This window comes from Ursus americanus, chromosome 20 (genome assembly GCF_024610735.1).
Source record: "Ursus americanus isolate L20-20 chromosome 20, mUrsAme1.1.p, whole genome shotgun sequence".
Classification (NCBI taxonomy): Eukaryota; Metazoa; Chordata; class Mammalia; order Carnivora; family Ursidae; genus Ursus; species Ursus americanus.
In genome coordinates this window covers 32,807,628-32,834,595 of record NC_142146.1, presented here as the reverse complement: position 1 = coordinate 32,834,595, position 26,968 = coordinate 32,807,628, and the positions used below count along the sequence as shown (strand labels likewise).

General features: G+C 38.7%; 1 protein-coding gene across 7 annotated transcripts in view; it reads right to left on the bottom strand.

The window, feature by feature from the left end:
• The window catches only part of PPP2R3A (protein phosphatase 2 regulatory subunit B''alpha), a 205,041-nt gene that overhangs the window by 114,235 nt on the left and 63,838 nt on the right, over window positions 1–26,968 (bottom strand). For 5 of the 7 annotated variants that reach the window (XM_045791823.2, XM_045791819.2, XM_045791820.2 and 2 more), the window contains 3 exons: window positions 14,798–15,064; window positions 7,438–7,541; window positions 447–549 (listed from right to left, as the gene is read on the bottom strand). In XM_045791823.2, coding sequence (XP_045647779.2) covers window positions 447–549; window positions 7,438–7,541; window positions 14,798–15,064 — 474 coding nt within the window. Of the gene's footprint in view, window positions 1–446; window positions 550–7,437; window positions 7,542–14,797; window positions 15,065–18,614; window positions 19,238–26,968 lie in introns of those variants that run through there. The other 2 variants (XM_045791824.2, XM_087870216.1) reach the window with 2 other exon arrangements.

Sequence of the window (26,968 nt, the reverse complement as noted above, 5' to 3'; positions counted from 1 at the left end):
TAATGTATCGGGCTATGAAGAATGCTACAGTAAAAACAGATCCAATATTGGCATGTAACTGATTCTTACTGGAAGACCTAGACATAAATACTCCCCAAGCGGGCTCTTTCTGTGGAGACAGGTCAGCTAGGCCAAGTAGACCAAATGTTTAGCTTCAGAAAGTGTTTCGGTGTTTGCCGTGGTTGGGCAAGGGGGAGGCTGAGTGGCACCCCCTCCTCTGCTTCAGTGGGAGTAGCCCTGTTTTATCTGTTTTATACTATGGGTTCTGTGTTGATTTTCATTTAACAAAAGGATTTTATTCTTAAAATGAGCTTGAAAACCACTCTCCCAGAAATCTGACTTCTAGATTTGTATATCTTGATTGACATACCTTACAGTGGAAAAAATTTTAAAAACCTCTGAAACTCTAAAAATAAAACCCATTTTTAGAAGGAAATGAAGATTACCTGAAGTAAAGGGATAAAATCCTCCTGTTCTAGAGAGTTGCAGCTGGGCTTTGCTAGAAGACAGATAAACTTGGAGGCATCATCGTGATGGTCATTCAGCAACCTATAAAAGAGACAACTGCTTAGGAAGACAGCTACTGTGAACAACGTCTACAATATCGACAGTTGGTAATTTCAGCCTAAACTGAAGGCCGTTTAGATCCAGAATCAAGTTCTCTCTTTTCAGTGATTTTTTAAAAAGGGAATTTTTCCATGCTCTTGATTTTGTCAAAGAGACACCTCCATAAAAGCTCAACAACAAAATCCTTCTGGGGCTGACACCACAGAGTCAACTGAACTAGTGCCGGTAAAAATACACTCGAGGGAGAATGCCCATTCAGGTTTAGCACAGGACATCCAGACCCAGAACTCCAGAGCTACCCACCAGCTAGCCAGGAGAGAATATATCAGTTGGACTACTATGCACCACATAAAACAAAAATGTCTGTTTGCCCAGCCTGGCAGACATATTCAGGGCCAACCAGATAGGGGGCTTTTGAAATTAGATTTTGAAGGACCAGGCTGAAAAAAAGAACTGTATGCCCTTTTAAGTCTTTAAGCTCCTTAATTCCTCATGTACAGCTAATTACTGGACATTTCCACTTAGTAACTATACTCTGATAACAAAGTCAAAATATCAAAAACCAAATTTAAAATCTTCCTTTCAAAGTCAGTCCTTTTCATGGATATAGATTTTTGCCCTATCCTGAGCTATCTGGAGTTGAAATTTTGAAGTCATTTTAAACTTCTTTCTCTTCCTTATTTCCTCCACATCCAATTAGTCTCCCATTTTCTTGATTTTCTTCTTTAATCATGTATCGAATGCTAATTGTGTGCCACATACTTTGGCCTTGAAGATACCTGGGATGCAAAGAAAATAAGACACAGTTCTGTGCTCTATAAGGAGCTTACAGTCTAGTGAGAGTGCTACACCATTAAGATGATACTACTGTGTGACAGCCACGACAGAAATAATAAGCATGGGTGTCACTGAAGGCCACAGGAGGGCAGTTAGATTCCCTAAAAAGGGGAAGTAGGAAAGAAGGCTGCTGTGGGTCAAGAGGGTTGCACGTACAAATGCCTGGTGTGAGAGTGCAGAGAACATTCTGGCACTTACAAATGCAGGGATGGTGAGAGAAGGGGACGTGAGCATGTAGGATTGGATCCTGGAGGTCCTTTTATGTTAGGTCAGGGAGCCTGGACTTTAGCCTACTCCACATAAAAATTTTAACTTGGACAGTGACAAGATCAGATGTGCTTTTCAGAAATATCAAGCAAAAATCCCACCAAGGGCCTGAGCATAGATAGTGGCAGTGGGATATGGAGAGAAAGGGGCAAATCTGGTTGAAATGAAAAGGACATGATAGTTGATAGGTGTGGAGGAGTGAAAGGAGGGAAAAGCCCATGATGACTCCTATGTTTCTAACTTGAATCTCTAAGTGCTGGGAATCCAAGATTAGAATACAGGAGTCCTTAAGAATATTTCCTCAAAATGTTTTATTGAACCATTCCCCCTTTTCTATTTCTAGTGTACCTTCAAGTCCGGGGTCTTATTACTTCATGCTGAGACTGACAGAGGGAAAAGTGTCAAAACAGAGGTCAGTGTTCATCTAACCTTAAAACATAGACAATTCATTCTGAAACATCCTTTGATTATATAATTCCCCTTTTCAAAAATGTCCAGTAGCTCTATACCACTTATATGAGTAAGTCTAAATGGCTAAGTTGAGCATTTGAGGCCCTTGTAATTAGGTGGGAGTCTGCCTACCTACCTCTCTTACTACTTTGCTAAAGGAAACTTCCACTCCAGGCAGCTGGCCTGATCCACTGTTCTCGAAGTATGTCATGTGCATTCTTGCCTCTCTGCCATTTCTCATGCAATTCTACTCTCCTAGAATACCACCCCTTCCAACTTTGCTATCTGAATGCTGGCTATTCTTTAAGGTCCAGCTAATAAACCCACTTCTTCAAAAATCCTTCTCTCAGAACAAATTCTTTACTGATCTTTGTACCATTTAATTTATATGTATTATATATACCACTGTACTGTTAGTTTTCTTTTATTTTTCTGGCACCTAAAGGGCAGACACAGTTATAAACAGGTCTTTTCTTCCTTAGCACCTAGCATAGTGATTTTCACACAGAAGTTTCTCAAAAAATGTTTGTGATTTAACAGCTATATACTTAAACTGACTTTATTTGTGATTAAAGCTATAGTATAATTTGTGTATTAATTCTCCTTATCATTCTTCAGCATATTCAAGGCCCCTAGAATTAAATACATATACATTTCAGAAAAAGATTAATATGTAATAAGTGCTAGAAAATGGTTGGGATGATCAGAATAAAAAGGTGGTGAGATCTTTGGAAAGGAGCACTTTTATAAAGAAAGGAGGCACAGATGAGAGATACTCTGAGAAGAAAAAGGCAAATCAAGACTAGCTCTTTCCTATCAGAAGCATGAAAAAGAAAGAAAAGGTGAATTACGATTTTCAGCCAATGATAGTGGCTGGTGAACTCTATATGGAAGAGAAAAGGAGATGAATACGACTTGTGAAAGCTGAGGAAGGCAAACATAGTTATTCTAAATTGGTATCTTCCAGAGCTCTTAAAACAAAATATTGTTTTGTTAACAGACAAATGAAATGCTAACATTAAAATGTAAGAGAAAATAAAGCATAAAGAAGCTGGAAAAATATTACTGACTGAGAGGAGCTCTGCCACAAAGCTAGTTATCTAGGAACTCGAAAAAGCTGTGGACCAACGTCTTTCCCCTAAAAATGTCCAGACTGCAAGAAAATAGATGTCTGAGTACAGATAGGAAACAGGCAATGGGGCAGGGTAAGGAGGGAGAGCAGAGACAGGGAAACAAGAGCCTATTAAGAGGTTCACCCTCAAACCATTAGGAGGAGGGCTAGGAAGCCTCCACCCCATGAGAGCTGGGATAGCAGGGAAAATATTTCCTGTCATTCAGTGACTTTCACATTTGACTTTACTTTTCAAGATTATATAGAGCCTATTATTGGAGCAAGTCAGCTTGTGTATGTATATACCAGTATGTTTTAATTCTGTGTTTATCTGCCAGTTATTTTTTGTACTTGAAAGTTTAATGTACTATACTTGGGCCCAAGTCATTTTATGCAAAGGGTAAAATTTGTAAAATAAATAAATAAATAAATTTGCAAAAATAAACACATATCTTCTTCAAGGTCAGCATAACTCAAATCATCATGTTTAGCTGCTTAGTCTCCCCAAATAGTCATACTAGGGTCTCCCTTAAAGCCCCTTTGCTTTTATTTTATTTTTAAAAAGACTTATTTATTTAAGATAGAGATAGAGTGAGCGAGTGAGAGTGCATGGGGGGGGGGGACAGGCAGAGGGAGAAGGAGGAGCACGCTCTCCACTGAGCAGGGAACCCTACGACACAGGGGCTTGATCCCAGGATGACCTGAGCAGAAAGCAGATGCTTAACGGACTGAGCCACGCAGGTGCCCCATAAAGCACCCTTACTTTTAAAAGGCATTTTGAAAACCAAGAAACAGACTCTTAACTATAGAGAACAAACTGATGGTTACCAGGGGGGTGGCAGTTGGAGGAGTCAATAGGTGATGGGGATTAAGGAGTGCACCTGTCGTGATGAGCACAAGGCGACATATGGAAGTGTTGAATCACTATATTGTACACCTGAAACTAATATTACAGTGTATGTTAACTAACTGGAATTTAAATAAAAACAAAACTAAACTAAACTAACCGGCATTTTAAGAGCACAGAAAGGAGCTCCCACTAGAGGGTGCTCCAACCACTTCGGTATGGGGCCATAAGCTAAAGGTTTAACAGAGACATACATATAACCAGTCACAGAAATTTTTTTCAAATGAGTAAAGACAGGGACAGTTGCCCATGCTATATGACTGCATAAGCAGTTTCATGTAGTTACCTAAAATGAAGACTTGTGCTTCATGTCTTTTTTCCCCTTTTGCCTTTTTGTAGAAATATCTTTTCCCTAGGGATAAAATTAAAATGATCCATCTCAATAAAAGAACACCAATGTTGTTGTGGCTGCTGCTGCTCTGCCCACCAACATAAATGTCCACCCTAAGTCAGTGACTTACTGTCTTAAGACAAAAACAAAAAACAAAAAACAAAAAAACAAAAACCCTGGCTGTTACTCTAATATTATGCTGTTAACTGCAGCTAAATCAAGTTGGTTAGCAGTTTTCCTTTGCTATAGTCAGCCTCAGGCTCACAAACGTAGGGTCCTAGAATATTCAAAATAACTTAAAATATAAGTAGTTACAGTTCTTCTTTCTATCTCTTATAGAATAGACTACTTTCTTTTTTTTCAATCTCCCAGCTTGCTCAAAGTTTTCTCTTAAACAATTGTTAAGAATTCTAACTCACTTCTTGCTGCTTTCACAGACTGTTAGATGACCAACAATGCTGATCTCAATGGCTAAAGACACTCTGACAAGAGCTGTGCAGTATCTCTATTCTTTCTACTCCTGGTTCATACTCCAGCTAAGGCCTTTTCATGGCCTGACACTTACCAGGTGAAAGAAGTTGGCTGAATGAAAGTTAGAACATACACATTTCAAGTTCTTGAATTCTGCTACTGTTACATGCCGATTTAAAATAACAATAATAATTAATAATAGATAATTGGACCACCCAGCTGAAGTCTTGACTTTACAGGTGGGAAAAGGGGAGGGAATCCAAGATGACTTCTTTACTGTTCAGGTCCTAGGCTCTATTTTCTTTCTGTAGGTTCTAGGCTGCCAGAAATAACAGTGACAAATACCCTAAGGGCAAATGCCAATTCTTTCGCTGGTTCATTCCTGTTAATTAGTGTTTATACTATTTCTAGCTTCTAAGGAATTCCCTTACTTTTAAGACTGCTTATTCACACTTTTTTTTTTTTAAAGGCATTTTTTAGATTTTAACCAGCAGTTTTCTACTTGCTATAGGAGAGGTGGAATGGTGATCACAGCACTGTCTTTGAAGTGTCATCTAGATGGCATAAGAGGAATGATTCTCCTAGGGTCCCTTTGATTCTTGGTATTCAGACAACTTAGAACTATTACTTGTAACAAAATCACTAAAATTTACCTGGAAAACGTGAAGCATTTTAACTTTTAGCTTTGGTATATTTCTCTAAAATAAGTTCATTAACTGGTAAAAGTTCTGTATACTCTGATCACTGTAGTTCTAATGTAATGCAGGAAGAATCTGGTGAACTCAACTTGCTCCTAGATTTTTAAAAATAAGAATAAATTTATTAATCACCAACTATGATCTCAAGCATTATACTCCTAAGGGCTTTTAGGTGGCATGAAGGGATTAGAAGGAATCTATATGCTGAATTCTGCTATTGTACGTAGATTTTAAATAATAATAATAATGATGAACCGTACTCTGGTTTCTCTTCAGATCGCATAAATCTTTCCAGAAAGAACGAGTTCTCAACATTTGCTGCAACATGGACGGCACTGGAGGAGATAATGCTAAGTGAAATAAGTCAAGCAGAGAAAGACAACTATCATATGATTTCTCTCATCTATGGAACATAAGAACTAGGATGATCGGTAGGGGAAGAAAGGGATAAAGAAAGGGGGGGTAATCAGAAGGGGGAATGAAATATGAGAGACTATGGACTATGAGAAACAAACTGAGGGCCTCAGAGGGGAGGGGGATGGGGGAATGGGATAGACCGGTGATGGGTAGTAAGGAGGGCACGTATTGCATGGTGCACTGGGTGTTATACGCAACTAATGAATCATCGAGCCTTACATCGGAAACCGGGGATGTACTGTATGGTGACTAACATAATAAAAAATCATTAAAAAAAAAATAATAATAACGATGACAATGATGATAACAGGTGAACCGCATTTCCCAACAGTTTACCAGGAAGGGTATTTAGTCCAAAAAAGGTGAGGAGAACACGTAAACAAGGCTGGTCAGTTGAAAGACGTAGGAGGGGCAAGCTGTGACATTCTCTTAAAATGTATAAATATATCAAGAAATAACTTATAAAGAAGAAAGGAGAAAAAAAAAGAAATTCAAAAAAACTCATCGGAGGTGAAATAGGTGAAGGGGATTAAGAGTACACTTATGGGGGTGCCTGTGTGGCTAAGTTGTTTAAGTGGTTAAGCGTCTGCCTTTGGCTCAGATCATGATCTGGGTCCTGGGATAGAGCCCCGAGTTGGTTCCCTGCTCAGTGGGAAGTCTGTTTTTCCCTCTCTCTCTGCCCCTTGGTCCCCCTCCAATCTCCGACTCATGCTCTCTTTCGCGCTCTCAAATAAATAAATAAATAAATATCTTTTTTAAAAAAGAGTACACTTATGATGAGCACTAAATGATGTATAAAATTGTTGAATCACTATGTTGTATACCTGAAACTCATATAACATTGTATGTTAATTATACTGGAATTTTAAAAAAGGGCGGGGGGGGACGCCTTGTCAGGATGTACATATTTGTTTCTTAACTGGAGCTTTCAAAAAGTAATTATTAAAACCTACTTGAGTTCAATTATTTTTAATAAATCAACTAGATATGATTTTAATGTGGATCATGAGGATGGAAGCTGTATTTCTAACATGACACATGTGGTCTGCTCCCTTAAAGGAGAGTCTTTACTTTTATGTCACTGTTACCAGAGTCAAATCCTAAGACCCAAATTTAACAAGCAAAACTAAGAAACTGTCAAAGAGCTATTACTAAAAAGTATCTCTGAAGATCTCTTTTAATGATTAGAGTCTTATAAGATAAAGACTATGGAAAAAATTTGTGTGTGGTTATAGAGAGTTATGAACCACTGAATTTTACTTGTTGAAATAAAGGGTAAAGGAAAATTAATAAATGAGTAAAATAAGTGACCTTTATAAGGCACATTGTGAGAACTAGACAAATCTTTGCCTAGCCCTGGAATGACTGCTCATATACTTACTTTCTCCACATGGCAATGAATGACTGTGCTGACACAAATCCTGTCCTCTCTCCCCCAGCAGCCCTGAACATGGGGGCTTTCCAATAGAGAGGACAGCCACAGAGCTGCAAATAAAACACAAATACAGTGTAAGCCAAGGGGTGGTGAAAAGGTGACAGAGCCAAACAATGGGCCCTTGTGGCTTTTACCCTTTGCGCCACAGTGGACAGAGGGTCCTTGAGGGAGCAAAATTGGGGCAGAGACAAATATATAAGCTATAGTAGATTCAGAGAGAGACAGAGGGGAAACAAGAGTATTACATGTTTAATGAAGGAAAGGGAAATCCATTTACCTTTTTTCCAAGTTCATTTACAGTGATGTGTCTTTCCCTTTCCTGATAGTTAAAGCAACCAGTCTCCCTTCCTACCACCCTCACATATTTTCTACCTTCTAAAAAGAATGACTGAATGTCATGGTCATATATGTCCTTCCTTCCTACTGCATAAAAATACAGCCACATTTATTACTTGGTCACTTGGTGTGATTACACTCTCACCCATCTCTCTCTTCTTTGCCTCTTATGTTATTAAGCCCCAGGGTCAGGAAGAACCAGAAAAGCCTAGATTGTTCAAGAAAATAGCTATCTGCTTAAATGGTTACAATGCAGGTATAAGATTAAAGATAAAAATCAAAATGCTACCATTTATTTATACATTAGAAACTACCACAAATGGCTACAAATTATAAAAGCCTTAGGAGGAATTGGGAATGAATATAAAACTACAATATACAACTATAATACTCTATAAGGTGTTTTTTTCAATAAAAAGCTCTTTCTTTCAATTAATTATACTCTCACAAGAAAGAGTTCTTACCAAATTTATCTGCTTTTTTCCTAGAGAGGAAACTCTTTCGAGTAATAATAGTATCTGAACAATAGCAGAGAAATAGTCTCCACATGTTCCCAATTTTGTACATGCATGTAAAACATATTCCTAAATTTGGAACCCTTCGAAGAATCGTATCTTGTTATCAAATAGTCTTATTATTCATATTAGACACAGGATCTGTTGAGCCTTCATCATGCTACAAAGGGAAGCTTTTCCTTTGGAGGCTGACTAGATGTGAATCCGTATTAGGTTCTGGTGAAGCCGCTCCCGGTGTGATGCCTCAGTGCCTGGGGAATCCCCACAGAAGCATGAGGAATACCTGGTCTGACGTTATGAGTCTGAGTTATGCTGAGAGAACACCCAAAGGCTGCTGGATTCACGTCGGGAGATGAGGATATGGAAGGTGAGATTCGAGCCAGGGGAGCTAAGTACAGGGCAGAAATAATAGCTGCTCCTGCTGGGGCCACAAAAGCACGTTCTGCAAACAGGGTGGAACTTCAGATTTCTTAAGTCCAGAGGTCAAATACCTCCACTGAAGTCAAGAATGAGGGAAAGGTGTTGCTTAGCAACCAAATGGATTTTGTTTATTGTGTAAATTATGATTGCCAAAGTACAAAGCTCACAATTAATATACTTTGGGTGGTAAACTGTCAAATCCACTTTCCAATCCCAATCCTCCCAATCCTCCCTTTCATGCAGAATGGTAGCCTGACAAGAAAGTGCTCTTAGATGTGACAGACAACTGGCAACTGCTAGGAAAGCTTGAGAGAATAGTTTGTATTGTAGAGGTGGGAGTACAGAGCCCCAAACAGAGAAAGTAAGTATTGGGAGAGACTGGAACTGGCTTGCCATGGTGCTTGCCAAAGTCCCACCATTATAGTCACTCATAGATTTTCCAGAATTGGAAGGACTCAGGAATCTTCTAGCTCAACCTTGGGAAGCGGTCGCCAGCCTCAGCTGAAACACTACCAGGGACTGTGTGCTTAGCACATCCCGTGGGGCTACTTCCACTATTAAACAACTTTCATTCCCTTGGATTATAGTCTTTTCTCTAGAAGATTCCTGTTAAAATGCATACATATCAGCTCCTAAGGAGTAGTAAGTTGGTGAGAGACCGACACATACATTTATTATGACTCAAAGGCAAAATCCTAAGAGATAAGGTATAGAATGGATAGGTTTTAAAATAGATTGGGGGGCGCCTCGGAGGCACAGTCAATTAAGCATCCAAATCTTGCTTTTGGCTCAGGTCATGATCTCAGGGTAGTGAGATTGAGCCCTGCATCAGGCTCTGCGCTCAGCGTGGAGTCTGCTTAACACTCTCTTGCTGTCTCCTTCTGCCCTTCCCCCCCAACCTCAAAAAATAAATAAATCTTTAAAAAAATAAAATAGATTGGAAAGGGCTGGCCTATTTTTCTCATAGTGGGGTACCCTAAATAGCCACATGTTAGGCAGCATGAAGGTAATAGCCCTTGGAGAAAATGCCAAAGGAAAAAAATGCAATGCAGACATTACACTTCGGCTATTTAAAAAAATGTATGGCTAGGGGCGCCTGGGTAGCGCCGTCGTTAAAGCGTCTGCCTTCGGCTCAGGGCGTGGTCCCGGCGTACCGGGATCGAGTCCCACATCGGGCTCCTCCACTATGAGCCTGCTTCTTCCTCTCCCACTCCCCCTGCTGTGTTCCCTCTCTCACTGGCTGTCTCTCTGTCACTCTGTCACATAAATAAATAAAATATTTTAAAAAAATGTATGGCTGGCTGTATCTGCTTAAAAACGAAGAATTAAGATAAAGGGTGTCAGGAGATCAGTAAGAACTAAAAAAGTAAGTGATATTAACCTGGGGGCAATTGAATAGATACTTTAATAACAGAGGAGAGAACAAGACAGCGTCAAGACTTTTTACAAAGGAAAAGAATGGAAGACAAGTGGGGATATGGAGGGAGCTACAGAAAATGGGTTTAGGAAACTCGGAGGAGGAGGCAAAAGTCAGTCTATGGTAATCAAAGTTGCTGGAGCAAGGAAAATCTAACACCTATAATTTGACCTAAGAATGGCCCAACAACGTAAAGAATTGAAAGCAAGGTTATCAGTAGCAGATGATTACCCAATATGTGCAATGTTCTTTAATGTTTTAAAATGTCTTATGCCTGTTATTTCATTTTATCATCACATAATCCCCAAGCAGAAGAGGGCAGGTATTTTTAGCCCATTCTACAGATGAAGAAATAAAGGTACAGAGAAGCTGCCTTACAGGACACAGGCATGATAGGTCAAGGCAGTGCTACCTCAGCCAGAAGAGAGAAGCTGATCGTCTCTGTACCATTCAGAAGACAATTTCCCTCTTCTTCCTCACCTTTCTGCTAGAGGCTAAAACTCCATGGTAAGTCTTCTGGCCCTGAAGACAAATACTTTTCTTACTGTTCCTCAGTGTATGTTCCTACACTGATTTTCTCTTAGATTCATCCTCTATATTAATTTCTTCTCTGTCATCACTTAAAGCTATGGGAAAAAGTACATGCTACACACAGAATTTAATCAGAAATGGGTATTAATCTCTCCAGGGCTGTTTGAGGTCAAAGATGAATGAGCTAAGTTTCAGCAACAGATGCAGATTTCATAAACACAGCGTTTTCTTTGCACTTCAAAAAACAGACCCCAGTCTCTACAGCTGCACTGAATTGTCACTAAGAGTAGACTGCAAACTGAAGCTGGCCTTCCAAACAGCTTTATAGACTACAAGAATTCAGAGAAATGTTCATTTATTGCTCCAACTACTCCTCCCTTCATTGTCAAAGGCTGTCTTTCTTCTCCTTTATCTACAACCAGCTTGTCATGAGAACACAAGCACATGCAGTGCAAATGCTACAGGCAGAGTTCACTCTGTGGCAGAGAAGACCGATGTGCACAGTAAAAAATAACTGAAAATAGGATTGCTTAGTGAGTGTTAATAGACAGCTACAGCCAAGTAAAAGCTGGATTAAATGGGGATTAGCTAAATGCAAGAAATGATGACATAAATCTGTTGAATGCTAGAGGACCACTGAATCATGGAGCACGGCAGGGCTATCATGAGACGGGGGCAGAAGGGCCACAGCAGGAGGGTGGAGACAAGGCTGTGGAAAGGCAGAGGAGAATAGGATCCTCAGTCAGAAGTTGGAAATATTCAGAGGAGGAAGGCTGACCTACAGTGAGGCACGAATTGCTTGGATTGGCTCTCCAATCCAAGCACAGCACTAGGAACTATTATGTCCCTTAATCTGGACAGTTTCTCCTTGTCTGCCTGCCTGAAGCAGTCCATGAAACTGCCTGTTTCTCTCACACAGACTGTTGGCATGTTAGAAATAACCCTGTTTGGCATTTATGCAGTTAACATGTTCTCTCTAAATGCAGATTTCATTCAGCCTTACTAAATTCTGTCTCTTGGATTTAGATTCATAGTTCCACCCCATTCAGATAATTTACCATCTTGGCTCATACAGTTGCCATCTCTCAAAGTTTTGGGTAAGAAAATGCTAGTGCCCTGAAAGAACCTGTAATTTATTTGGGTGGATACTGATTGGAAGTTAGCTAAAGGTATGTTAGCATATGTTCAGGGGAGAAAACATATGGTATAAACAGCACAACACCAGGAGTTAGAGGACCAGTCTCCTGACATGTGCTAGTTCTGTGACTTCAGGTTAAGTACTTACAGACCTTCAGTTCCTTAAGTCTAAAATAGAGAGGAAATAGGTGAGCTCTTATTTCTGCAATGAGAGTTTACCTATCTAAGGGATCAACAAGCAAGTTCTAAGGTGAGGGAGGGGTGAAGAAGGTGGGAATAAAAAAAGAATTCCTTTTCATTCCCCTTAAACTCAATCTAATTTACAAATGAACTATTGGGACTTCATCAGGATAAAAAGCTTTTGCACAGCAAAGGAAAGTTCGACAAAACCAAAAGAAACAGACAGGGGGGAAGATATTTGCAAATGACATATCAGACAAAGGGCTTGTATCCAAAATCTATAAAGAGCTTACCAAACTCAACACCCAAAGAACAAATAATCCAATCAAGAAATGGGAAGAAGACATGAACAGACAGTTCTCCAAAGAAGACATCCAAATGGCCAACAGACACATGAAAAAATATTCAGCATCACTCAGCATCAGGGAAATACAAATCAAAACCACAATGAGATACCACCTCATGCCAGTCAGAATGGCTCAAATTAACAAGTAAGGAAACAACAGATGTTTGTAAGGATGCGGAGAAAGGGGAACCCTCCCACACTCTTGGTGGGAATGCAAGCTGGTGCAGCCGCTCTGGAAAACAATATGGAGGTTCTTCAAAAAGTTCAAAATAGAGCTACCCTACAACCCAACAATTGTACTACTGGGTATTTACCCCAAAGATACCAATGTAGTGATCTAAAGGGGCACCTGCACCCCAATGATTATAGCAGCAATGTCCACAATAGCCAAACTATGGAAAGAGCCCAGATGTCCACCGACAGATAAATGGATAAGAAGATGTGATACATACACACACACACACACACACACACACACACACACACACACACGGAATACAACTCAGCCATCAAAAAATTGAAATCTTGCCATTTGCAATGACATGGATGGAACTAGAGGGTATTATGCTAAGTGAAATACATCAATCAGAGAAAGACAACTATCACATGATCTCATTTATGTGGAATTTAAGAAACAAAACAGAGGATCACAGGGGAAGAGAGGAAAAAAATAAAGCAAGATGAAATCAGAGAGGGAGACAAACCATAAGAGACTCTTAATCATAGGAAACAAACTGAGGGTTGCTGGAGGAGAGGGGGTGGGGGGATGGACATTAAGGAGGGAACATGATATAATGAGCACTGGGTATTATATAAGAGTGATGTATCACTGATCTCTACCTCAAAAATCAATAATATATGTTCATTAATGGAATTTAAATTTAAAAAAATGAAAAAAAGAAAATAGTGAATAATTTTCATTTTCATAGTGAATAAGAAGTAAAGAATCTACCTGCTTTATTTTTTCTAATCATGGTATTTTGCTTAACACAATGTGCTCAATAATTTGATTAAAGAGAAGAATGGGAAACAAAAAAAACCTAAAACCCCCAGCGGCAACAAATATTCTGAATGCAGGTAGAGAAGAGGGCAGGGCATGATTGGAGTGGGGATTCAGGGGCTTCTTCAAAGACACAATGGAAGGTATGTCTGAAAGGATGGGTGAAGTGGGGGTTGGCAGGAGTGGAAGCCCATTTTGGAAGGGAGAACTGGGAGAGCCCAAATGCAGAGGTGATCCTGTGGGAGGGCAAATAGTTCAGGCTTATGCAGGGAACAGCAGTTTGGGTTTTATCCTCAAGTCAATAGTGTCCAAATTTTAAAATATTATTCCTGAGGGACGCCTGGGTGGCTCTGTTGGTTAAGTGTCTGCCTTTGGCTCAGGTCAGGATCTCAGGGTCCTGTGATCAAGGCTGGTGTTGGGCTCCTTGCTCAGTGGGGAGCCTGCTTCTCCCTCTGCCTGCTCTGCCTACTGCTCCCCTGCCCCTGCTTGTGCTCTCCCTCTCTGAGAAACAAATAAAATCTTTAAAAAAATAAAATATTATTCCTGAAAGCAGGGGAACTGTGAAAGTGCGCACGGGGTCTCAGGAGCTTCCACTTGGTCTCCTACCTGCCCACATGCAACCCTTAATCTGCTAAACCCCTCTGCCACTTGAAGTACAGCCTAAACCACTGCTAAATACTGAGATATGATCTGACTCTTCAATTTACACACATGATAAAAATAAAACCCAAACAAAACAAAGCAAATTGCTGCTCTAGATGGTGAGCTGGGGAATGGCATGATCCAATATGATCTGGTGCTCATGCTCAGTATTTATGGTTCTCGGAGGAGACTGGAGATACAGCATCCAGTTACTGAAGATGTTCAGTATGGCATGAAAGGCTAAGATCCTAAATTAGAAGCAGTTGGGTATATTGGAAAGTATCAAAGACTTGGTTCCTAGAGGCAAATCCATTTATTTCTGAGTAGAATTAGTGTTGAGCTGGCCTAATGGTTCCTTGTCTGGCTTCAGGGCAGAGTTATGATCAATGGGTGAGAACAAAAAAAGACATTCATATTCAATACAAGGGAAATTTTTCTAACAAGTGAGGCTATTTAATAATGGAACAGGTTGGTTGGCAAGATGGTGAGCTTCCTGTCACTGAAAGCATTCAAGCAGAGAATGAATTTATGTGTTGATGGTGTCATGGATGAAATTCCTATGTTAAATGGGAGGATGGACTGGAAGAACACTAAGGGTTTATTCAAACTAATGAGTTCCATGAAATGGGACCACAGATGATGTATCAGAATCAAATAAATTTTTCAACAAGGGAAAAAACCTAGCCATGCTTAAAAACAGAAAGCAAAGAGGCAGTGATGAGAGAGAGAGATTGGGATTGTTAAAGAAAGAGAGATTATACATCATTTAGTAGTTATATTACCTTTGCAATTTTTCCCATTTCATAGATGTCTGCTTTCTGATCTTCAATATCCATGAAAGCAGTTTCAATTTTGCTTAAAGTCTGTTCATGGTTACTGCAGGCATCAGGGAGTCCTTCAGGAAAGTAGAACTGTGGAATGTTTACGGACAATGGTGCATTCACAACATTATTCACATGAGGAACAGGGGAGAGAGATCGGGGACTACTTGGAAAGGTGGCTGTAGGTGGAAGTGGTGTTCCAGGTTTCTTTTCTGGTTTATTTTGAATCTGGAAGGAAAATGTGATTATGAGACACAAAAATTCTGAACAGCATATATTTCTTCAAAGTCCTCACCAGTAATAAGAAGAGAGACAGAGATCAAGAGCTCACTCTGCTCTTCCGGGTTATAAGTTGGCTTCTAGGGAATGCCTATCCATAAAAAATAAGTACATGAATTATCTGTCAATACCCGAGTTTACACAAATTTATGCTTTAAAGATCTTACAGTACATCTTTCCATCAATGATGAGCCAGATATTTAAGAGCAATGTTAGCTGACATATTAAGGATCTTCAAGTGTATTCTTAGTCTGTTGGAACTGGATTAGTAAATTTTTTTTGAAGACTATTCTTCATCTTTCTGCACACTTCTACCTCTACTTCAACAGGCACATAGAATAAGTTCTTTTAAAATGCATAAATCTAAAATATATTGGGGGGGGTGTCCTTTCACCTTCTTCTCTCTAGTTTGACTTTGTCTAGGTAAAATCACTGTCAGTCCCTGATGCAGAGAAAGTCTTTGTTAAGAAAATTAAAGCATTTTAGTTTTGGAATGTCTTCTACCAGGTTGATGCCCTAGAGGCATGCCATTTTTTTCTATGATACACATTTCTCTCATTTTTGGTACACTCCAATAATAGGCAAGGATTGTGGTTACTAATTTCATCACAGCCAAACTGCCTTCAGAGTTTAACTCATTTATAGTTTATATCATTCCTTTTTCCAAAAAGGATTTGATGTGGTATGCCATAAAGAGACATAAGAAAGGACAGCATATGGCGGGGGGCAATGAGGAGATTAAGATTATCCATGATTTAGGGAAAGGAGAGGGGAGGTACACTAACATTCAGGTAGAAGTCTACTTTACCAATGAAAACTATATTTAGTCCTGAGATTCCTAGCAGAAAAAGCAAAAAGGATTCTATGAAGATTTTCAAATTAACTATCAAGGCTCATGAGCATGGCACTGTGTTAGATACTACATAAAGTATGAAAGAGGGACATGACTGTTGATCACCATGAACAGAAAATATTACTCAAATGTTCATTTTCCTTAAATTATCCTAATGCCATTCCTAAAGTTTGAACATTGATTTATCTCTATTCAGGTCTACTGAATATCATATTTCCTTTTGACATATGGGACTGAATATCATATTTCCTTTTGACATATGGGCTCATAACAGATCTTTAAACTCAGGACAAAAATCTTGGCTACCCTTGAAAAGCATGAGTATTACAGGAAGATAAGCTTCATTCACATAAATATGTGATGAATATGATTTAATCTTCTTTGTCACACATGACCCATTTCTCAGGTTAATACCTGACACTAATACATAGAGTCTGCTCATATATTAATACTACTGGGGATATAAAGGTCAGTTGGTCATACCAAGATTTTGCTGCACTATCAGGATGTCACCCCTAAAAAGTAACAGTCAAGGAAAACATGGCACAGAGAGAAGTGAGGCTAATGAAATATGAAAAACTTAAAACAGTGATGGCTTACTAGCTCTGTGACCTCAGGAAAGTTACTTAACCTTTTAGAATTCAGTAATAAAACAGATTATAACTCCTACTTCTTAGAAGGTTGTTGTGAAGATTGAAGGAAATTACAGGATGTAACTAACATAGGTAAAAGGTTCGGAACAGTACTAGGCACAGATATGTCCTTATTTAAGAAAATGAGCCACAAGGCCAAAGGGTGAGGTTCTCAAAAGGTCAAACATGGCATGGTCCTTCAGATTCAACAAGAAATAAAATGATCATTCACACTTGTAAAACAATTTAAAGTTTACAAACCACTTTTGATTTAACAAATTGATAATCTGTACGTAAACATTTCTCTCTGTTTTAATGCTAAGCTGTAAATATTATTACAGAGGCCCATGAGTCAGTAACAGTAGAAATTGTTCCTAAACTTCTACAAGAAGGCCTATAATTCTTCAGGGGCTTTAACATTTATATATAAATAGGTCATTTATATTAGAGTCATCCCCTTTCTATTATTCTATGCTGAAACAGGTCTGTGAGACTACCAAGTAAGCAATCATGAAAATCCTTTTTTTGTTTCCCCAAAATGTTTTCCATGGTGTGACATCCAGGCAGTTATAACCATAGGATTAAGACCACTGATGCCAGTGGGGATGAAACCCAATAGTCCAGTGAACACACACTAGTGGAAAAGGTTTAGAGCAAGGCCTTCTCTGTTAACTCTACACTTTTGCTTTGACAGAAATAAGTAACAACTGAGAACAAACCCTGGCTATCTGTCAAAGTTTTTATTTAAATGGGTATTCAATTATATAATCTACTTCACTTTCCTTAGTGTACTTCTTAACATTAAGCAATTCACTGATAGGCAAGTATTTATCAATTCATTGGTTAATCCCATGTTTAACAAAACTGGTGTTAATATTTAAAAGGGAAAGGAAAAAGAATGCATTTATTTTGCACTTTTACGTGTTATCAATTTACTTTCCACTGAATTCAACAGAAGACACATAATTTAAAGTAGTTTAATAAAACTGGCCCTTTATAAATACTATAGAATAACACAGTTATATAAAATTTGGCAGATTTACCAGCAAGTTCAGCATCTGCTCATTCTGAATAAAACTGTTTCATTCGAATTTAGAAACAGCATTAAAATAGAACTAGTTGGGAAAAGTGTCTCAATTCTCCATTCAGTTTTAGTCTATAAACACAGTATCATTTAGTATCCTTATACTATTATGTCACTGTAGCATTTCCAGTATTTGAGCATTTTTGACCTGTTTTTTAAAAAAAGTAATTTCATATGGTTCACTTAATCTGAAATTACTCTGGGTCAAAATAACTATGAAACTACGGTTTCTTGCTGGATTCTGGGTGGCCATCATTTGTATGACCCTTGATTTGTATTGTATTCAAGGTGAGGCAAATTGTTTGGTAAAACACTGGCCCTACAGTATAAGCAAGTTAGCATGGATTCTGCAAAGTTGTCATCACAGGCAGAAATGACTCCATATCACAACTTGCTGAGGGAGGACATTCTTTCACAACCCAGAAATTAATTGCCATTCTTTGTTACCTACATACATTATATCATGCCTACACAACTGTCTACATATATAATTAGTTCTTCTTTCAAAAAAAGATTACCAGGACTGATACTTTAAAAACAATTCATTACAGATGTGTGTATGTTAATACAAACATAGTCTACTGATTTAAAGTGCAAACAAGGCTTTTAACACAGAAATTCTAGTTTCTCAAAGATACTTCTATTAAAATTTATAAATTGTATGTTTGTTGAGGTGTATTTATTGTCTCTAAAACTGGATTCCCTCTCTACAAGAGAAAAATCTGAGTACTGTACTTCAGGTCCAGAAGGTCTATTTTTAAACCTGTTGGAATCTCTCTACAAATAGCTTTCTGCAAATAGCTGAACAGAGGACACAGATTAATTCCTTGATCTAATATCAAGTGAGCTGTAAAATTATTTGTAAGTTAGTTCACTGGGTGGTTTTATTAGTAATAAAAATATTTTAAAAGAAACACCCAAGTTCCAAACCTGTGTCTGCTGAAATGACTTCAGCCGCTTCTTAAACCGTGACGGGAGAACAAAATCACAGCCCCTTGCCAGGAAAGCTAACTCTCCCCTTAAATCCGGGTCCCTTCGTAGAGATGTTTCCTTGATCATCATCTTTGAAAAGTGGATATTTACTTAGCCACTGTCCAGCACACTTCTGAAGATGGTCAGATTTAAAAAGTTGTCAATCTTGTCAGGTAGAAAAGTATTTTCTTCTTATCTCCAAAAGCAATTAAGTTCAAGCATTGTGCTCTCCCAGTCTCCAGGGACCACAATCCATGCTTGTACTGACATGCAACTGGTTCCCAAATATAGCCAATGGCTCCCAATACCTGCTCATAATTTTCAAGTTAGAAACACGCCTGCAATGGGCCTGTTGCTCCTTCTAGATAGCTTTATGTCCAATTGACCTGCACATGTTGAGAATACAGAGCCTTCTGGGAAAGGAAGCACCCACTACTCTAGCACCAAAGTTAGAAACATTACAGCTGGACCTAAAAATAGCAACTTCTCAGATAATGCTAACTTCTTAAACTCAGAGTATGTGAGGTGCCAATCCACATAAATCAGTTTCGCCTCAAACTATTAGAAAAAGAACATGTAGAGCATTTTTGGTTTTGCTATTTACTATTTTATGAAAAAAGAACAAGCTACACTTCAAATTTGAATCTATCATTTTAAGAATAGTTTTTTAATTTCTTATTTGAAGGAAAGCAAATATACAAACCCCTCTAGATATATCCAGTTAAAATATGGAGAAAAACTTTGATCCTCAAATGGTAATACAGAAAGAGATCTGTTGATCTTCTATTTTAAAATCAAATCCCTTTTTTTGGCCTGTGTGCAGAAGACTATCTTAATTATTCAACATACTTTGTTGAAGTGATTCTGGATCTGGGGACATTTGAAAATTTATTGTCAAAGTGTGGATTAAGAAAGTGAACAGTTGGGGGCATCTGGATGGTTCAGTTGGTTGGGCATCTGACTCTTGATTTCAGCTCAGGTCATGATCTCAGGGTCATGGGGTCAAGGGTTCCTTACCCAGTACAAGTCTGCTTAAGATTCTCTCTCCCTCTCTTTCTGCCCCCCCCACACGCTCTCTTTCTCTCTCAAAACAAATAAATAAAATCTTTTTTTTTGAAGATTTTATTTATTTGACAGAGACAGCCAGAGAGAGAGGGAACACAAGCAGGGGGAGTGGGAGAGGAAGAAGCAGGCTCCTAGTGGAGAAGCCTGATGTGGGGCTCGATCCCACAATGCTGGGATCACGCCCTGAGCCAAAGGCAGGCGCTTAACGACTGCGCCACCCAGGTGCCCATCAAATAAATACAATCTTTAAAAAAAAAAAAAGTGGAACAATTGAATGCCATAAGAAAGCAGCTTTTAGATACATGTGAATGAAATCTGGCTACAGTAAAGGTACAAAAGATGAGCAAATAGCAATGACATGATATGTCTTGAATTTGTGAGACTTTCTTCTTTAAGGAGCTTTAAAGAAATCATCTCAGATTTAAAAAATATTCTATTATTTTATTATATACTAAACATCTGCCTCATGTAGTCATTTACAAATAAAACTTCAAACATCCTCTTCAATCTTTATTTTCGATCACATTATTCAATCAATATTAATTTTCCATTTCTAGAAAATATAAACCAAACATCATTGCCAAATAAACCCCCAAACCAAAAATAGCTCACAACTCTCTTTTACTGAACTTTTGTCAAATTTAGTGGGAATTCAATTCTTCGGGTTTCCATTGTTTCCTACAACTTATCATTTTTTTTTTTTTAAAGATTTTAATGTCAGAGAGAGAGAGAGAGAGAGAGCGCGAGCCAGCATGCACAAGAAGTGGGAGTGGGAGGCAGAGGGAGAACCAGGCTTCCTGCTGAGCAAGGAGCCGATGCAGGACTCAATTCCAGGACCCTGGGATCATGACCTGAGCTGAAGACAGATACTTAACCGACTGAGCTACCCAGGCACCCCAACTTATCTTTTTTTTATTGATTTCAAGACATTCTGACAACACTTCATAATGTGTACATTGGGCTTATATGTCTAAACCTATGGTTTTTAAATTTTTTTTTAAGCTGTGGAATTCTCCACTCACAAAATCTTACATGAAAGCTTTCAATATACAGTATGGTTGACAGAAGATTACAACTGAAACCACTGGTCTAATACTTTAACTTGGGCTCTTCTGTTTCCCCCCCAATTTCCTCTCACTGGGCTTATATGTTAACTCTGAGCTCTAGCTTTCCCTGATTTTTTCTCCTACACTCTTGCCTAGAAAAATCTTTTCCTTGCCTAGAATAACATTTACCTCCAAATTAAAACATCAAAAAATCTGTTATGAATGGCATTAGTGCTTAGGCTTATGACTTAATGCTTTTTCAATTAAACTACAACTTAAATTGTATTCCCCCTGTTCTTCAACAGCAATGTGTGGCCTTAGGGGGGTGACTTTTCATCCCTTTCCTGAGAATGCTCCTTCTCCTCAAATCATAGACATTCTAACCATCCTTCAAAATCCAATTCAAATTTTACGTATTTCATGAAGGTTTCCCTATGTAAGCCCCCTTTACTACTATTCTCTTAATGAAATACCATTACTCTTAAATGACCTCCACTTAACCTATTCTCTGGTTTAGCCAATGATCTCCATTTCTCCTGTAAAAGAGAGAACCTGATGCCCGGAACACACTGATCCATTACTAATGATTTAGTTTCTGTTATGCTCTCATATTTCTTATCACAGTAGTTGCTTCCTAAGAGTTGATTATGCCACTTGTTTATGTTGGTTGTACTTTTTACAGTAATTACTCGATTCAATTACATATTATATAAACAAATGAAATATGAATGTGGAAAAAAGTTGTTTCCAAAATTCCTAAAATTGAAAATAAAACGCCTAAGTTGAATTATTTTATAAAGATTCAGTAAAAGGGGGCACCTGGGTGGCTTAGTCAGTTGGGTAGCTGACTCTTGGTTTTGACTCAGGTCACGATCTCCCGGTCCTAGGATCTCTCCCGGTCCCTAGGATTGAGCTATGAGTGGCGCTGGTGCTCAGTGGAATCTGCTTGAGATTCTCTCTACCTCTCCCTCCTCCTCTGGCCCCCCACCGGTGTGCACGTGTGCACAAATGCGTGCGTGTTCTCCCTCTCTCAAATAAATAAATAAATAAAATCTTTTTTAAAAAATTCAGTAAAGGCAAGTTGTTAGTAAAATTTCTTTGCTGTAAAATTAGGTATGAGTGAGATAAAGGCCAAAATAATTAAAATCTAGGAGGAGTCTACATTTGAATTGCTTCACTACTGACTTAAGTTCCTTCTTCACTTTAAAGAAACTGAAACTGGAAATCAGTCAACAAATGTACTGAATGTGATTTATTAAAGAGAGATGTTATGGAACTCCAATTTCCAATGACACTCAAAGAAAAGGCTTTGGCTTTCTATCAAAAGATCTGAATAAATTAATGTTTTTAATATATAAATAGAGTTTATGATTCCCTGAGTAACTATCAATCCCAATTGTGTTCAAGTAAAAGGGCTGCAGTATTTTATAATCTGATAATTATTTTCCAAAGAGTCTAAACTCTTGAGGGTAAGGTCAATTTTATAGTCACAATTTTATAGTCAAGTATTTTTCTGGCCACTTATACACTGGGTGTTGAGGGTATGGAGATAATAAGTGGTCTCTTCTTTTCCTTACCATCCCTAGCACAATGCTGATTTGGAGCAAAGGACAACAAATACTTTCATTTCATTCACTTCCCATAAGTCTCTGAAGTTTCAAAGTCAGAACAGTAGTTAAAAAAGAGCCTGCTCTGCTACACTCTTAAGAAAACATTTCTCCATTTCTTTTGATGTTGAAGAGAGCTCTAAGTTTTTGTTTATCTAACTGCTTTCCAAAGAAGTCAAAGGGAGAAAAGACCAGACCTCCTAAAGGGGCTTAGGAAAGAACTGGTCTGTGGCAATAAGTTATTGATGGAAAAAGACTATCATGAGGTTGGTTTATTTGCTTTTTACTTATTTACTTGTGCTTGTATGGAAGTAAATGTGCTTGGTTCTAGAAAGGATCTCAGAATGAGTTGGTTTCAAGAAGTATATAACTGGAACATAGTTGCAAAGAACATGGTTTTCACTACTGATGCAAACGTGACCTATGATCTACTCTCTTCTCTATTTTGATCACAGAGAAAGTATAATTCATGGGGCTGGGTGTTTCTGGGTGAGGGTTTTTCCCTGGAGGGGCTAACCAGCATGAAGAATATAAAACTATTAACACATAGTTTATAAATTCAGTTTGAGACCATGGAAAGGCTGGAACTGTGGGTAGTTATAATGAAAAGAGTCAACTGTAAGGGTCTTCCCAATGTCCTTCTGGAATAAACCAGGAGATCTTTTCTCCTGCCTTCTGCAGCATATATGAAGTCCATCCAGATAAGATAACTAGCCAACAGTAGGTGTTTCCTGCACAGCTACCTGCATCTCTTCTTGGCTTACAGATGATTCACGAGCATACCCTGTCTGAAGACACATGTTTGTCCTGTCTGGACAATGTGCTCAACCTGGGTCTTCAAGGCAACTATGTTAAGACAGCTTGACCAGAGGGTGAAAAAGCCTCGTACTCTCTTCTGGGGATGACTGGGATCCATCACTTGTTATCTCAAGATCCAGCTGCTTAGACTAGGGTTCCTTACATGTTCCATATATGTTCCCCTACAGCAAACATGCTTGAACAAGGATGATATTTTTCAAAGAGAATCAGCTGTGGTGGTTCCTGGGTACAGAGTTTTACAAGTTCCTTGGCAGGATTAAGTGGAAGACAGGCTAGTCCTCTGTCGTGACCTGAAAAAGTGAAGGATTTTTTAAGAATAGTTTTCTAAGAAAAGCAAGAAAAGGTGCTCCCTTACTGTGTCCTGAAAGGAAAGGGAGTGAGTCTAAACAACTGAGAAAGAGCCTGTACCCTCAAGGAAGGTGAGACTGGGAGGGACAGAGAAGAATAAAGCTGTGTGTAACACCCAACACATTCCATTTTTGTAGAATTCAGTCTTTGAGGCTTAGTTTGAAACTCAGGATTGATTCTCTAGAGCTTTCTGAATCCTCTTATAATTCCCTGCCATTGATCCTTTTAGTGAAGACAGTGGTGATATACAATATTAATTCTTTCTCTCTGGAAAGAATCAGCTCTATGGGATGTTTTAAGAAAAAAAATGGGTTGATTTCACAGGATAGAGAAAAATTTGAACAATTGCCTGAAGAAGTAAATCACTTATTTTGACTTGTAGAAAACTGCTAAACAGTTAATATTGTATATGCAGTGTGTTGGGCCAAAATAAGTCTAGCCTTTATTTTATAAACAAACTTATAAAGTCATTCACCAGCCTCAGCTGAACATGGCTATGAAAACTGAGATGATACCAAGGCCTTAGAGTGAAGAAGGCTTGTGGGGTAAACCAGGTAGCAAAGCTGTGAAAATCTGAGTGACAGAAATACATAGACAGCAAGCCTGGGAAATGAGCTCAGTTGTGTTTAATGGTAGAATAAGGTCCAGAGAGACAGCAGAGTCACGATGAAGTGACACCAAAGATTCTGCTCAAAAGATGCTAAAGGGAAAAAAAAAAGTTACATATTTAAGAGGAAGCTCTGCTACATCAGGAGGGTACTTCTGATTCAAAAAAGGAAGCTGGCTGTTTTGAAATACTTAAAAATACTAAATCAAAAGCCTTTCTCTGTCCACACAAAAACTTGTACATGAATGTTCATAGCAGAGTTATTCATAACATCCAAAAAAGTGGAAACAATCCAAATGTCCATCAGCTGATGAATGGATAAACAAAATGTGGTCTACTCACACAATAGAATATTATTTAACCATTCAAAGGAATGAAGCACTGGGATATGCTACATGATGAACCTTGAAAACATTCCACTTAAGTGAAAGATACAAAAGACCACATATTATATGATTCCATTTACATGAAACGTCCAGAATAGACAAAGCCACACAGACAGAAAGTAGATTAGTGGTTGCCAGGGACTGAGGGGAGGAGGGAATGGGAAGTGACTGCTAATGAATACAGGTTTAAGGGGGTGAAGAAAATGTTCTGGAATTAGACAGTGCTGATGGCTGCACAACCCTGCTGAATATAATAAATTATGCACTTCAAAAGGGTGGATTTTATACTATGTGAATTATATCTTAAAAAAAAAAGCCTTTCTCAACTTGGCTCTAATTGGCAGAGTAGTTAAAAGAGGTAATAACTTGGAATCATAGACTTTGCTTAAAATACCATTGCAAATGAGCTTTAAGAAATTGATTATAAGCTAATTAGTTACTCTTAATCCTAAATTTTGATGTCCTCATTTAGGCTCTAATTTGGTGTTTTTACATTGTTTAATAGCTTGTTTTGTGTAATTAATGTTATTTTACTCTTAAAGAATGAACAGTGAGGTGGGAGAAGAAGGTTGGGTGGTAGTGATTATCTGTGGCTTCTCTGCTCCTGGCCTGATCCTTGAGCCTTAAGTTTGTTGGCTGCAGCAAAATAGGAGATCTAATAAGCGTTTTGTCTTGCTTTAGTTGCCTCCAAATGACAGGAACACATTCCATGACAAAAAACAGAAGAACCTACAAATCGAATATTTTTGCCCCTCAGTATTCCTAATACTTAGAGGTAGATATTCTTTAAGGATCTGGGGCAAGAAGAGATAATTAAGAGTCTAAAATTATTGGGGCGCCTGGGTGGCACAGCGGTTAAGCGTCTGCCTTCGGCTCAGGGCGTGATCCCGGCATTATGGGATCGAGCCCCACGTCAGGCTTCTCCACTATGAGCCTGCTTCTTCCTCTCCCATTCCCCCTGCTTGTGTTCCCTCTCTCGCTGGCTGTCTCTATCTCTGTCAAATAAATAAATAAAATCTTTAAAAAAAAAAAAAGAGTCTAAAATTATTAGGCATAATAATTCTTGGATCTCTAGAATTTCCAGTTCCTAAAGTTCTCTGTCCTCCTTAGTCTGCTTTTCTTCTTCCCTCTCTCTTTCAGGAATTACTTCAATTACAGATTGCTCATTATAAAGCACAAGAATTGTTTTAGCCTATAAATATGTCAGACAATTGAAGTTAGAAGGAATAGAGGGTTTCCAATCGACTGACATTACCACATTACATGTCAATGAACACACAGTAGCAGTTCTATTAAATACCTTGCCCCAGTGTCTTCATTGGTTGTGTGTGCGTATATGACTTCTCAGTAATTCTGGGTGAGGGCTCAATTCACAGATGTCAAATGAAAAGGCTGGAATTGATGGTCAAAACTCTACTGAGCATTATATTACATTATATTATAGTAAGCATTATATTACAAATATAACAGCTGATGGAACTGTGCTTCTTGGATGTCAAGTGCGTTCTGGATGCTTTGTTTTAAGGATGGGAGATGTAGCTGTTAATCTGCTAATGGAAAGACCTAGTAAAGGGGAAAAATTGATGAATGCGGAAGAAAAAAGGCCAATCAGGGAGGAAAGTCCCTGAGTTAATGGGAGAAGATGGGACCTAAGCACCAGTACAGGGGTTGGCCTTACATAGGTGCCCAGATCATTCACATATGGTAATAGAAAGAAAGGGAGAGTATATGGGTACTGCTGTGTCTAGGTGGCTAGCTAAAGATCCTTGTTCTGATTGGCTCACTTTTCTTAGTAAAATAGGAAACAAGGTCATTAGCCAAGGGTGAGAATGGAAGAGGATATGTCAGAAAACAGAGAAGAAGGTATGAGTCATTTGTGGAGTTGGAAAGTGAGGAATACAGAGCTGTAATAGGACTGCCAGATAGCTCTGAAGGCCCACTGGAGGTTGGTGGTCAGGAATTTAGTGCAAAGACCACTCAGCATTATTGTGTGATTTTCTCCAGCCAAGGTTAGCTGCACAAATAAAAGCTCAAAGCAGACAGAGAACACAATTTAATGGAAGTTGCAGTTTTTCCAGGTGAGTACTGTGAAGTGAGGGTAAGGTAAAGAAGCTGAAAGTATATTCAGGAGAGTGATTTTAATGATGAACTATGGCAGTGGTTCTCAAACAAGATCATGCACCAGAATTACCTGAAGGACTTGTTAAACCACTGATTGTTGGGTCCCCCATCCTTAGAGTTTCGATTTAGCAGGTGAGGGCTGGGGCCTGAAAATATGGTGTTTTTTTTTATGTTCAGTTAGCCAGTGTATAGTACACATCATAAGTTTTTGTTGGTTACAGAAGGGAGGGGGGTGGGGGACAGGGGTAACCAGGTGATGGGTATTAAGGAGGGCACGTGTTGGGATGAGCACTGGGTGTTACATGCAACTAAT